This window comes from Bos grunniens, chromosome 10 (genome assembly GCF_055505025.1).
Source record: "Bos grunniens cultivar Pamir isolate PY7600 chromosome 10, Bosgru_T2T1.0, whole genome shotgun sequence".
Lineage (NCBI taxonomy): Eukaryota > Metazoa > Chordata > Mammalia > Artiodactyla > Bovidae > Bos > Bos grunniens.
Window position 1 is genome coordinate 35,956,752 of NC_141174.1, and position 13,998 is coordinate 35,970,749.

The window sequence follows — 13,998 nt, forward strand, 5'->3', positions numbered from 1 at the left end:
GACATTACTTTGCCGACAAAGGTCTGTCTAGTCAAAGCTATGGTTTTTCCAGTGGTCATGTATGGATGTGAGAGTTGGACTATAAAGAAAGCTGAGTGCCGAAGAATTGATGCTTTTGAACTGTGGTGTTCAAGAAGACTCTTGAGAGTCCCTTAGACTGCAGGGAGATCCAACCAGTCCATCCTAAAGGAAATGAGTCCTGAATATTCATTGGAAGGACTGATGCTGAAGCTGAAGCTCCAATACTTCAGCCACCTGATGCGAAGAACTGACTCATTTCAAAGGACCCTGATGCTGGAAAAGATTGAAGGCAGGAGAAGGGGACGACAGAGGATGAGATGGTTAGATGGCATTGCCGACTCAATGGACATGAGTTTGAATAAATTGCAGGAGTTGGTGATGGACAGGGAGGGGGTCTGGTGTGCTGCAGTACATGGGGTCACAAAGAGTTGGATATGACTGAGCAACTGAACTGAACTGATGATTGAGTTGGTAAAGTGTTGCCATGCTATTAAATACATATGTTGAAAAACATTTCATCCTAAAAAAAACAATGATCTAAAGCTTCTGCTTTAGCAATCTAGAAAAAGAGGAAATTAAATCCCAAGCAAGCAGAAGAAAGGAAATAATAACAGGCTACAACATGGATAAACCTTGAAAACATTATACTAAGTGAAAGAAGCCAGTCACAAAGCTATAAATTACATCATTCCATTCATGTACAATGTTCAGAACAGAGAAATCTGTGGAGACTAAATTAGTGGTTGCATAAGGATGAATAGAGAAGTAGAGAGTCATAGCTAAGAGGTACAGGGTTTCATTTTGAGGTGAGGAAAATGCTTTAAAATTGTGCTGATGGTTGCACATTTCTATGAATATACCAAAAACCATGAAATTGTACACTTTAAATGGGTCAATTATATGGCATGTCAGTTATATCTCAATAAAGCTGTTAAATTTTTTTTTGAAGAGTAGAAGTCAATGAAATTGACGACCTAAAGGTATTTGTTGTTGTTCAACCACTAAGTTGTGCCCAACTCTTTGTGACCTCATGGACTGCAGCATGCCAGGCTTCCTTGTCCTTCACTATCTCCTGGAGTTTGCTCAAATTCATGTCCATTGAGTCGATGATGCCATCCAACCATCTCATCCTCTGTCGCCCTCTTCTCCTCCTGCCCTCCATCTTTCCCAGCATCATCATCTTTTCCAGTGAGTTGGCTGTTCACATCAGGTGGTCAAGGTATTTAGAGCTTCAGCTTCAGCAGTAGTCTTTCCAATAAATATTCAGTGTTGACTCCCTTTAGGATTATCCGGTTTGGTTTCCTTGCTATCCAAGGGACTGTCATGAGTCTTCTCCAGCACCAAAAATTCGAAAGCATCAATTCTTCGACACTCAGCTTTCTTTATGGTCCAACTCACACATCTGTATGTGACTACTGGAAAAACCATAGCTTTGACTATACACACCTTTGTCAGCAAAGTAATGTCTCTTTTTTTAATATGCTGTCTAGGTTGGTCATAGCTTTTCTTCCAAGAAGCGAGCCTCTTTTCATTTTGTGGCTGTAGTCACTGTCCGTAGTGATTTTGGGGCCCAAGAAAATAAAATCTATCACTGTTACTCCACTTTTTGCCCTTCTAGTAGCCATGAAGTGATGCAACCAGATGCCATGACCTTAGTTTTTTGAATGTTGAGATTTAAGCCAGTTTTTTCATTCTCCTCAGGAGGCTCTTTAGTTCCACTTCACTTGCTGCCTTAAGGGTGGTATCATCTGTATATCTGATGTTACTGATATTTCTCCCAGCCATCTTGATTCCAGCTTGTGCTTCTTCCAGTCCAGCGTTTTGCATGATGTACATAAATAAGCAGAGTAACAAAATACAGCCTCGACATACTCCTTTCCCAATTTGGAACCAGTCCATTGTTCGTGTCTGGTTCTAACTGTTGCTTCTTGACCCACATATAGGTTTCTCAGGAGAGAGTTAAGGTGGTCTGGTACTCCCATCTCTTAAGAATTTTCCATAGTTAGTTGTGATCCGCACAGTCAAAGGGTTTAGCATACTCAATGAAGCAGAAGTAGATTTTTTGGAATTCTCTTGCTTTTTGTATGATCCAGCAGATGTTGGCAATTTGATCTCTGGTTCCTCTGACTTTTCCAAATCCAGTTTGTACATCTGCAAGTTCTCAGTTCATGTACTGTTCAAGCCTAGCTTGAAGGATTTTGAGCATTACTGTGCTAGCATTAAACCAAAAGCTAATTCTTTGAAAAGGTCAATAAAACTGATACATCCCTATCCTGAGTGATCAAGAAATAAAGACGCAAATGATTGATGTAAGTAGTGAAGGTGTATCATCATTGTGTATCCCATAGACCTTCACTATCCAATATGATGGCCACTAGCCCCTTGTGGCTACTGAGCACTGAAAATGTGGCTAGTTCAAATTGAGATGTGTTGTGATTATTAAATGTGACAAGATTTTGAAGACAGTACAAAAAAGAGAATGTAAAATATCTGGCCATTTTTTACATTGAGTACCTGTTGAAATTATATTTTAAATACAGTATGTTATTAAAATTAATTACACCTGTGTCTTTTACTATTTAAAATATGGCTGTTAGAAAATCTTAAATTACATTTATAACTCACATTATATTTCTCTAAGATAGTACTGCTATTAACAAATGTTTAATAACTGAACATTATGAACAACTTTGTGCTTATAAATTCAACATCTTAGATGAAATGGACAGGTTCTTTTTTTTATTATTTGCCTGTTTTTGTGTATGCTGAGTCTTTGTTGCTGAGAGGGCTTTTCTTTAGTTGTGGTGGGGGCTTCTCCTCAGAGTGGCTTCTCTTGTTGTGGAGCATGGGCTCTAGGGCATGCAGGTTTCAGTAGTTGAGGCATGTGGGCTCAGTAGCTGCAGTTCCTGGGCTCTAGAGCTCAGGCTCAATGGTTGTGGTGCATAGGCTTAGTTGCCCGGCAGCATATGGGATCTTGCCAGATCAGGGATTGAACCTGTTTCTCCTGCCTCGGCAAGCAAAGTCTTTACCACTGAGCCACCAGGGAAGCCGGAAATGGACAAATTCTTTGACAGGCACAAACTACCAAGCTAACTCAAGAAATAGGTGACCTGAATAGTTTGGTATCTGTTTAAGATATTGAGATTATAATTAAGAGCCTTTAAATAAATGATTATTACAACTTACATGCTAAAATTAACACATTTGAACATTACCAAGTAAAATGCCAATGTTCATGGTAAATTGTGCTACATTTAAAGCATGTAGGATTTATAGTATAGCACTCCTCAGATGTTTGGTCTCAGGAGCTCATTACATTCTTAAACTTTTTGAGGATCCCAAAGAAAATTGTTTGCCGAGTTATGTTTTTTGTTGTTTACTGAGAAATTTTTAAAATATTCACTTTAACAACAAACTCATTATATGTAAACATAGTACTTTTTATGAAAATAAAATAGTTAGAAAAGTGGTGTTACTTTACCCTTTTGCAAATCTTAGCGTAGAAGACAGCTAGCTGAATTCCCTCACATGCTTCAAGACTCAGTCTACTGCCATACATTAGTTTTGTTTGAAGTATGTGAAGAAAATTTAGCCTCACACAATATATTGTTTGAAAAGGGAGAAGTATTTTTAATAGTCTGTTGAAATATTCCTCTTTGATGCTTTACCAAAACGCAGCAAGTGATAGTTTCTTAAAAGATTTCTTGCAATGCGGAATCTGAAAATTTGCTGGTAAACTTTCCAACTCTCTTACTATGTTAAAATCCATTGGTCTAACTTGAGCTTTGAATGGATCTTTTACCGCGTTTGATTCTGTCACAGATGCATTGGTAATTTGGAAAATGCTGGTTTATTGAGCTTTGCAGACCTTCTTGATACTGGCATGTTATCTAGAATATTTGTTAGTATCATCACCAATCTCGTCAGAAGTTTTTAAATATTACAGAGCGGTCAAGTTCATGGTGGCAGATACAGGTTTTTCATTATTCTGATTTTCACTTGAAAGCTCAAATTTTATCATTAACCACAAATTCTGTCAGTTATTTTTTTAAATGACCACTTCATTTTTAAGAAGATGTTTACCACATTCCTGAGTTTGTATAACTGTAGTTTATCTGGCATTTTTTTAGGTAAAAATGCTGTTACATGAAAAATTAGTTCAGCTTACAGTTCAACAAATGCTTTTATTTTTTTTGAGATAGTCATCCCAATTCTGTATACACATTTCCCATTTTAACCCAGAGAACATTTTTTAAAAGTGTATGCAAAACTCAAAATTTAATAAAATTAATATTTTTACTATTTTTACTACAGTTGGTTAACAATACATTGACTACTAATACAGATCGGTGCCACTGACTTACTTCATGCTAAGGTACCAACAGTTTAACCCTCTGACGTTTGAACTATACCACAGGTACTAACACAGTGAAAGAGGCAAATAGCATGTTAGTATTATTAAATATGATTGGACATGGTTAGTAGGTTTCATAATACTTTTCCAAGATAGCTGGTATTTATGATTCTCTCATTATAATCCTTTGTTTTCTAGATGTTACAATGCTAAAAATTGGTTCTAGTCTTTTCAAAGAAGAGGAAGATGATCAGGGAGGCAGCATTCACAATCTACCAGTTGTAACATCCCAGAGGCCATTTTATGATGGTCCTATGCCAACTCCCCGGCAAAAGCCATTCCAATCAGGTTCTACACCCTTGCATCTCACTCACAGATTCATGGTAAGCCGCGGGTCTACATGTAACTTTAAAGTAGTTTTATCTCACTTTAACATTTTATCTTATTATAGTTAATTTTGTTTGGTAAAAAATATTTTTTAAAAACCTTCATTAACCTGGAGCACTTTGGTTGCTTATAGTTTTGTGGTTGATTTATTTTATGGTTAACTAACAGTTTTAATCTTATTTCAACCTAATTTTTGATAATTGGGTTAAATAAAATTCTGCTTCACAAAATGACATATAATGAACATAAGTAAATGTGACTGTATATCTTGCAGTTTCTCTTGACTATGCTTCCAACTTTTATTTCTCATGTTAGTTTTATATAGAAGATTGTACGGATTCTAAAAGACTAGTTAGAAGGCGTTTTTTGGGAAGTATAATATAGTATCAGAAGGTGATAAGTACTATTAAAAAATTGTCTGCCCCTTTAACCCATGCTATGGGAATTTTTGCTCCACAAGTGTAGAGATTTTTCTGTTTATTGATAGCACTTAGAACAAGGTATGAAAAAAAAAAAAAAAAAAAGAACAAGGTATGGCACAGTAGGCATTTAATATATATTTATAGATAAACAACTACATTAACTTTTTGTCTTTAAGAGCTAAAAAAGTTTAAAATGTTTATTTGTTGACTGCTTGAGTTTTTCCACTGAGGACTTGAACAGTTGTCCTTTTTGAATGGTATGGTCCTGGCATAAATTTATAGATAAATATTAAAGGTGGTGTTTTATTTAAAAAGAAAAACTTTTTATTGTCTCATCAGTAGTCATCATCAGGTGGTAGATCTTAATTTTTCTAATATTGTCAGGTACTTTATTTAGTAGTTATATTTGTGGTAGAATAAAGGAAACACTAGGGCTTAGGGGGAGCCAGTAGTGTACATGAGTGGAATACAGGTTTTCAAATGGTATCAATTTATGCTGCCTTATAATATATATATTTATGCCATGACTATAAACCAGTTGCTTGGGCCAAAAAAGTATGCAGTCATTTATATCCATATTTGTAAATAAACTTTAGAAACGTTTCCTTTGAGGAATTTAATGGTTCAACTGTTCAAAGGCCAATTGTAAAATATTTTTTATGAAAGTAATATACTTTAAAAATATTAAGTAAAATACCACATTTACTAATAAATAAGTGTGTATGTACCTTTTCATGAGGAAAAGAATAATTAGTAATTGTTGCTCTGATGCTCAAGTATCTACTGTTACCTGAAAGTGGTTGCTTCCATAACTTAATCCCTTATACAGACTACATTATTTGTTAATTTGTAGTATTTTAGCCTGCTGATTCTAAGAACTTTAATCTTTCTCACTTGTATTTAACCTTAACATGTTTGTAGGTGTGGAACTCTATTGGAATTATTCGCTGCTATAATGATGAGCAAGACAATGCCATAGATGTGGAATTCCATGATACTTCTATACACCATGCAACACACTTATTAAACACTTTTAATTACACAGTAGCAGATCTTTCCCATGAAGCTGTTTTGTTGGCATGTGAAAGCACTGATGAACTAGCAAGGTAAATTCAAGATATTTAGGAGAACTTCATTACTGTTGAACTTTGAAATTTAGTACATAAAGTTGTAAGACAAAAAACAAAATTATACATCTTTTGTAGTATGGAATTTCAGGAAGAAACGTTTAGTACAAATACAATACACCTATAATACCTCAGAACGTATGTCTGATTTTGCCTGATTGTCCCCTTCTTTCATAATAATACACATATTAATTGTAAACAAGCAAGTTTAAGTAGTACAGAATTTTTAGAAAATGAAAATTGCCTGAAGAAGTCTTCTCTCAAATATAATTACTCTTAACAATTAACAGTTAGTCTAATTCCAGCCTTGAACAACTGCTGATCTGGGTTTTGTCACCGTAGATTAGATCTGCGACCTCTCTTTTAAAAAAGGGAGGAGGGAACACATTGAAAATTTTTTTAAGTACTATTTGTCATTTTGACTTTTTGACTTAATATACTTCAGACTTCTTAGGTATGTTAGTAGGTAGGTAGGGTAGGTAGGTAGATATGGAGACAAGAAAATTAAGATGGAAAAGCGATGGATGCAGAATCTGTATTTTTTTAAAAGAAGAAAGCATTTTATTCAGCTTTGTTATTTCAGCCAGCTTGCCCTCTCCTGTTGATTTTTTCAGCTGATCATGGTGCTTATTATACATTTGATCCTAGATTTTACTAACTCCCAGGTTATTTGAAATTAAAATCCTTCTGACTGATACTTTAGCTCCTTGCTGCTCAATGTATGGTCCACAAACTACGGGCATGGTCACCTGGGAGCATGTTGAAAACACAGAATCACAGACCCAACTCCATACCTTCTGAGTCAGAATCTGCATTTTAACAAGATCCTCAGGTGGAAGAGTATGCATTAAAGCCTGAGAAATACCAGATTGGGTCATTTTAATATTTTAATTGGTTTCCTAATTTACACGATGTAAATCAACTCAGTACTTGATTTTTGAGTTAAATCAGTTTACTAAAATAAATCACTGTTGACTCAGTGTCTAACTCAGAATATCTTACATTATTAGAATATCTATTTCCATGTGCAGGTTTTTTTAATTGAAATATAGTTGTTTTACAATATTATGTTAGTTTCTGCTATATAGCAAAGTGATTCAGTTACATATGCATTCTTTTTTATGTTCTTCCCCATCATGGTTTATCATAGAATATTGAATGGAGTTCTGTATGCTATTCATTTGGGCCTCATTGTTCATTCAGTCCTATATATGTACTAGTTTGCATCTGCTAACCTTAGACTCGCAATCCTCCCCCACCGCTCCCCCTGCAGTTCTTCCTTCCCCCTTGGCTCCATGTGCAATTATGATTTCAGATTGTTAGGATTGTTACGATTTCCTGATTGACGATTGTTCTTTTTGTTTTCCTAGATACATTATTTCACAGTCTTAGACAATATTATCCTTTTATTTTGTTCTTAATTTTTTATTGAAGTATAGTTGATTACAATGCTGCATTAATTTCTGCTGTATAGCAGTGATTCAGTTGTACATATATATTCTTTTCCATTATAGTTTATCACTGGATATTGAATATAGTTCCCTCTGCTATACACTAGGAACTTGTTTACCCATCCTATATATACATTAGTTTGCATCTGCTACTTCTGAACTCCCAGTCCTTTCCCCCTTCCCCACTTGGCAACCACAAGTCTGCTCTCTATGTCTGTAAGTCTGTTTCTGTTTTGTAGATATGTTCATTTTTGTCGGGGCTTCCCACTCCAGTATTCTGGAGAATTCCATGGACAGAGGAGCCTGTTGGGCTACAATCCATGGAGTCACAGAGTCGGACAGGACTGAGTGACTGACCCCTCACCTCATTTCTGTCATATTTTAGATTCCACATATAAGTGATATCATATGGTATTTTGTCTTTTCCTTATTTACTTAGGTTAATTTTTTTTGGCTGTGCCCACGTGGCTTGTGGCATCTTAGTTCCTCGATCTGGGATTGAACCCGCACCCTTGGCAGTGAAAGCAAGGGGTCCTAACCACTGGACTGCCAGGGAATAATTCCCATCCCCCTTTATTTTAAATTTGAATTTAAAATTACTATTCAGGAAATCAGTATTGCCTCTGATTCTAAATACTATGACATCTACATTCTGAAGCTTAGGTTTCATAACAACTTACATGTATATATATACGCAAAAGTAAAAAGACTGGAAGCACAAATCAAATTGTTAGCAGTGGTTGGTAATCTCCTTGGTGCGATAATATTTAATTTTTTTCTCTTTATTCTCCCATATTAAAGGTTTTGTTTTTGTCCTCAGCAATGAGAGCACTCTTGCTGATCATTTTGATGCTTCCTTTCTTTTTAAAAATATAGTCATGATTTTTATATGTGTGTGTAACCTTGGATCATGTTCTGCTGATTTTATCCTGGGTTTTTTTCCATTTAACATGTTGTGAACATTTTCCTGTATCTTTGAATATTCTTTAATAACATGACTGTTAATAGTTTTAACATAGTACATTTTAAGGATATTTCATAATTACTTTCTTAAAGCTGTTTTGTTTATAAACGGTCATTTTTTGTGTATATTATACAGCATATAAAGATGCTGTTATTTGTGTATAATAGAAAAATAAACTTTGATTTTGTTATTGTTTATCAAAAATAAACTATTTGATTTTATTCTATTTGTTATAATAGAAAAATAAACTATTTGACTTTGTTACTTGATTTTGAGTATCATGCTGTGTGTGTATATATATATATATATAATATCAAATGTGAAAGTTTGATTGTTTTTGTCTTGTTTTAATTTTTAGCAAGCTTCACTGCCTGCACCTTAGTTCTTGGGATTCAAGCAAAGAGTGGATAGTAGACATGCCTCCGAATGAAGATATTGAAGCCATATGTCTTGGTCAGGGATGGGCTGCTGCTGCCACTAGCTCCTTGCTTCTTCGCTTGTTTACCATTGGAGGTGTTCAAAAAGAGGTCTTCAGTCTCCCTGGGCCTATTGTGTCAATGGCTGGACATGGAGAACAGCTTGTCATTGTTTATCACAGAGGTAGATTTTTTTCTAGTATTTTATATTCTTTTGTATTCTTCATATTCTGTCTTTAGTACCCATCATTGTGCTAAGACTGGTCTTAATAGGTTACTGATCTGGATTAATTTTATGACTCACAAGTAAAAAAATACAGTTTGAGAAACTACCCTGGGTTATTTCATTAAGACCCATGGCTTTAGTACATCTCTGTGTTCATGACCGTAAGTTAGTATCATCAACCCTACTCCCTTCTTATATCTGCAGACTTACATATCCAGTTGTCAACTTGAAATCTCTGTGTAGAGTTTTGACACACCTCAAACTTAACTTGGTCACAGTAAAGCCTCTGGGCTTTTTTTCCCCTCCGAACTTGCTCCTTCGTTTTTTGATCTTGATAAATGGCGTACTGCCAGTATTCAAGGCAGAAATGTAAGAGTTATCTTTGATTCTTCTCTTCCCTCACACCCCTAGCATCACTTCTGTCAGCAAAGTCATATCATGTCAGTGCACACAACACGTTCCACACCTCCACTAAAACCTCAGTCCAAATGAGACATCGTCTCTTAGGTGTTACGGTAACCTCTGACTAGCTTTTCATCTTCAGTTCTTACTGTTAATTTTTTAAAAACATAAATCCAGTCACTTCCCTCTTCTGCACAGATTCCTCTAATGATTTTCTGTTGCTTTAGAATAAAACTCAAACTTGTTGTCACGGGTGGCCAAGTCCTACATGAACTGACCTTTGCCTGCCTCTTCAGCCTCATCTCTTACTACGTTTTCTCTTGTCAGTGATTCTGGCCCTACTGACTTCTTTGTGTTCTTCAAAATCACCATGTTTGTTCCATTGGGCCCTTTTCATTAACTGTCCCCTATCTACTATAGTGCTCCTCCTCTTAACCATTTGGATGGCCAGCTCCAACTTGCAAATCGTATCTCAGTTTAAATTTCACTTTTTCCAAGGGCCACCTTTGTCCAAAGTCTAAAGTAGCCACTCAGTCTGACCCTCTGTGTCACATTAGTATTTTAATCCTCAATGATGACACTTAGTATTTTCTTTCTTTTTTAAATTGGTTTTTCCTCTCCTACCTGAATATGAATTTCATGAGAACACTGACTTTGTCTTATTTACATTGTAGCCTCAGTACTTGGTACAAAGAAAGCTCTCTGTAAATACTTTTTGAGTATTTACAGTTATATTCTTGAGAATTACCACTTTTTGAATATTTACAGTTATATTCTTGAGAATTACCACTTATAAATCTCAATTCTTGAGAATTACTACATACATTACCACTTTATGTAAAGTTCTCATTTATGTAACATACTGTTCCAATGCCTTATTGGTGCCTCAGATAAAAAGATTATCTATAAAAAGTACTGCTAATTAATCTAGGAATTTATCACAAAATAACCTAAATTCACAGAAAATAGATTAATTATTTTAACTATAATTAACCATTGATACCTGACTTATATTTACATTTTCTCACTAGGTACAGGATTTGATGGGGATCAGTGCCTTGGAGTTCAACTGCTAGAGCTAGGGAAAAAGAAAAAACAAATTTTGCATGGTGATCCTCTTCCTCTTACAAGGAAATCCTATCTTGTATGGGTTGGATTTTCAGCTGAAGGCAAGATAAATTTATTTATATTAAAGATATTTTTCAAGAAGAAAATTGTTGTTCATTATTTTATTCCTAATTAATTTGTTTAAAGATAATTTGTCTGTATTTTATGTTTAAAGTACTTTATTTTAATATGTTAACAGAACTGAAAACTAGGGTTTCCAGGCAAGGTAGCTGCTGTTTTATGTACAAGATGTCTTCTTCTGATTAGAAAACTTACTAAGAGGGAAATAAATTTTTCTGAAAGTTTATTAGCTAGTAAAGAGGAGATACAAGTACCTGTTCAAATTTTGGCTTTTCTAGCAGAGTCTACGTGGAAATCAGGAATTTTCTATTGCTGCATTGTTCACTACAGTAACCACCAGCCAAATGTGGCTGCTGAGCACTTAAAAAGTGGCTAATCTGAGTTGAGATGTACTATAACTATAAAATACTTTCCAAATTTGGAAGGCTTAGTATGGAAAAAAGGATGTAAAAAATTTCAGTAATTCTTTTACGTTGATTACATGATAAAATGATAGTATTGGATATTAGATTGAATAAAAATATTATTAAAATTGCCTTCACATTTTTCCCCCTTTTCTCATGTGGCACTAAGAAATTACAAATTATATTTGTGGCTCACATATTTCTACTGAACAGTGTCCTGTTGCAGACCCAGTAGTGGGTTATGACAGATGTTTGAAGGACACTACGGAGTGCCTTATTTTAAGGCACCTGTCAACCCTGTCTTCTGGCTTAAATATTTCTATTCTTGGGGATTCATCATTGGAAACTCCAGTTTGTTTTTAAAAATCCAACCATTTCTGAATGTGTTTTCTATTGAGATATTAGTCACTTATGCTATAATAATGTGACCATTAATAACTTCCATTTTTATTGGTTCGGTTTTTTCTTCCAATTACCTATCAGATCTAGACCCTGAGGAAACTGCTAGTAAGAGGGATGTGAAGTCTCAGATAAAAAAAAGGATAATTGGGAAATGTACCGTGCATTTCCTGAAATGGGGTCAGAGTAGGTGGGGAAACAGGGATGCTTACTTGTTCCCTAGGTAAGTTTAGGAAGAGAGCAGTGGGGAACTGTTGGGAATAGAACAGTGACGAGACCAGGAGAGAGGGGGAAGAAGAATACTAAAGACGCATTTCTCTATATCATCACCTTGCATCAGGTTCTGCTCATATTTCCAAGTCTCTCTCGACTAAGGAATCATCAGATTCAAGTTTTAACTTCTTTCCTGAAATTGGCTTTTTTAAAAACTGCTGTATTCCAGCAGGTGGCATAGTTTTCACTGAATTCATCAGGGTTTTTTTTTTTCCCCCTCTTTAAGTCATATCACTTGCAGATTTTTTTTTCCTTTTTGTTCAGTTAAGTCTTACTCTGTGGTTAATGAAATGTTATGGGAAATAATCTTGGATTATTTGCCCTTTTGGTTTTTTTGGAGGGGGTGTTTGTTTTCATTTTGAATTGAAGGTTAAGTGATCAGTGTGTATTTTTGAAAAAAAGATTTATTTAACAAATACATAGCTATGATTCCAGGTGATTTGTTTTTCTGTTGGTATATAGGTACCCCATGTTATGTGGATTCAGAAGGCATTGTTCGAATGCTTAACAGAGGACTTGGTCATACATGGACTCCTGTATGTAACACAAGAGAACACTGTAAAGGAAAATCTGATCACTACTGGGTGGTTGGTATCCATGAAAATCCCCAGCAGCTGAGGTGGGCTATTAGAAAATGCTCAGTTGACTCTTTTTAAAAGTACTTTGAAATTCTTTGTATTGTGCCTATCCTGTCAACTTAGTTAATTTATTTGTTTTCCCTAGTCACTAAATTAAGAATTTCTTTATATTCACTATGAAGTTTTCAACCAATTGCTTGACTTAGAGCTTATTGAACAAAATAGAAATTAAGGGACTTCCCTGGTGGTCAGTGGTTAAGACTCGGAGCTCCCAGTGCAGGGAGCACAGGTTCAACCTTAGGTCGGGGAGCTAAGAATTGGAGTACATACATTAAAAGAGTATTCTATGTATATAAAGCACTATGATGAATGAATATTTTTTAATTATAAATTACATAAGTACTCATCCTGATGGGCATGTATAAGTGCCTTACATATCTTGTCAGAAAAGTCCTTGCCAACTGAACTATTAACACATAAGGCATAGCAGAGCAGATAGATATACATTATAACCTTTTTTACAATGATAGTGCATCTTCTGCTTCACTGTCACTAATATCTAATAATAAACACTTAACCTGTATTGGACATTTCATCATCTTTTTCTCTTATATGACACTTATATAACTACCAATAGTTACCAAGTATTTCCAAACTGAGGAATGAAAGTGAATATGCTTTATCACCTTTTTATCTTAAGGGTAATCTGTTTTCTAATATGGATCCTGTGACAAGTATTTATGCCACAGTTTCTATATTTTGAAAGTGGACATTTTGCTAAGGAAAAATCTGAAAGGAGCTGATTTCACTTAGTGATTGTTCATTTAGTAAAGCTGATGTAGGGAGGGATTTTTGTAGTAATTGAAATATGTAGAGGGATAGTTTTTTTAGTTAATCAGGCCTGAAGTAGTTTTTTGTTTGTTTATTATAATATTTATATATTTATTTCGTGGTGTCAGCTCTTAATTGTGGCACATATGATCTTCAGACTTCTTTGCATTATGCAGGATTAGTGGCAGCATGTAGGGTCTAATTCCCTGACCAGGGATTGAATCCATGCATTGGGAGCACAGAGTCTTAGCCACTGGACCGCCAGTTGTTCAGTCACTCAGTTGTGTCCAACTCTTTGCAACCCATGGAGTGCAGCATGTCAGCCTTTCCTGTCTTTCACCATCTCCTGGAGCTTGCTCAAACTCATATCCATTGAGTCAGTGATGCCATCCAACCATTTCATCCTGTTGTCCCCTTCTCCTTCTCCCTTCAGTCTTTACCAGCATCAGGGTCTTTTCCAGTGAAGTCCCCTAAAGTACTTTTTTAAAAGGGAAATTTGGAATAATGTTATTCCAAGTTAACGGACTTTTGGAAAATTTATAATGTAGCAGTTTT

General features: G+C 35.3%; 1 protein-coding gene across 8 annotated transcripts in view; it reads left to right on the forward strand.

The window, feature by feature from the left end:
• Positions 1-13,998, forward strand: part of WDHD1 (WD repeat and HMG-box DNA binding protein 1) — a 53,808-nt gene that overhangs the window by 26,710 nt on the left and 13,100 nt on the right. For all 8 annotated transcript variants that reach the window (XM_086320576.1, XM_086320578.1, XM_086320579.1 and 5 more), the window contains 5 exons: positions 4,574-4,758; positions 6,106-6,290; positions 9,085-9,326; positions 10,802-10,939; positions 12,497-12,653. In XM_086320576.1, coding sequence (XP_086176702.1) covers positions 4,574-4,758; positions 6,106-6,290; positions 9,085-9,326; positions 10,802-10,939; positions 12,497-12,653 — 907 coding nt within the window. The remainder of the gene's footprint in view (positions 1-4,573; positions 4,759-6,105; positions 6,291-9,084; positions 9,327-10,801; positions 10,940-12,496; positions 12,654-13,998) is intronic.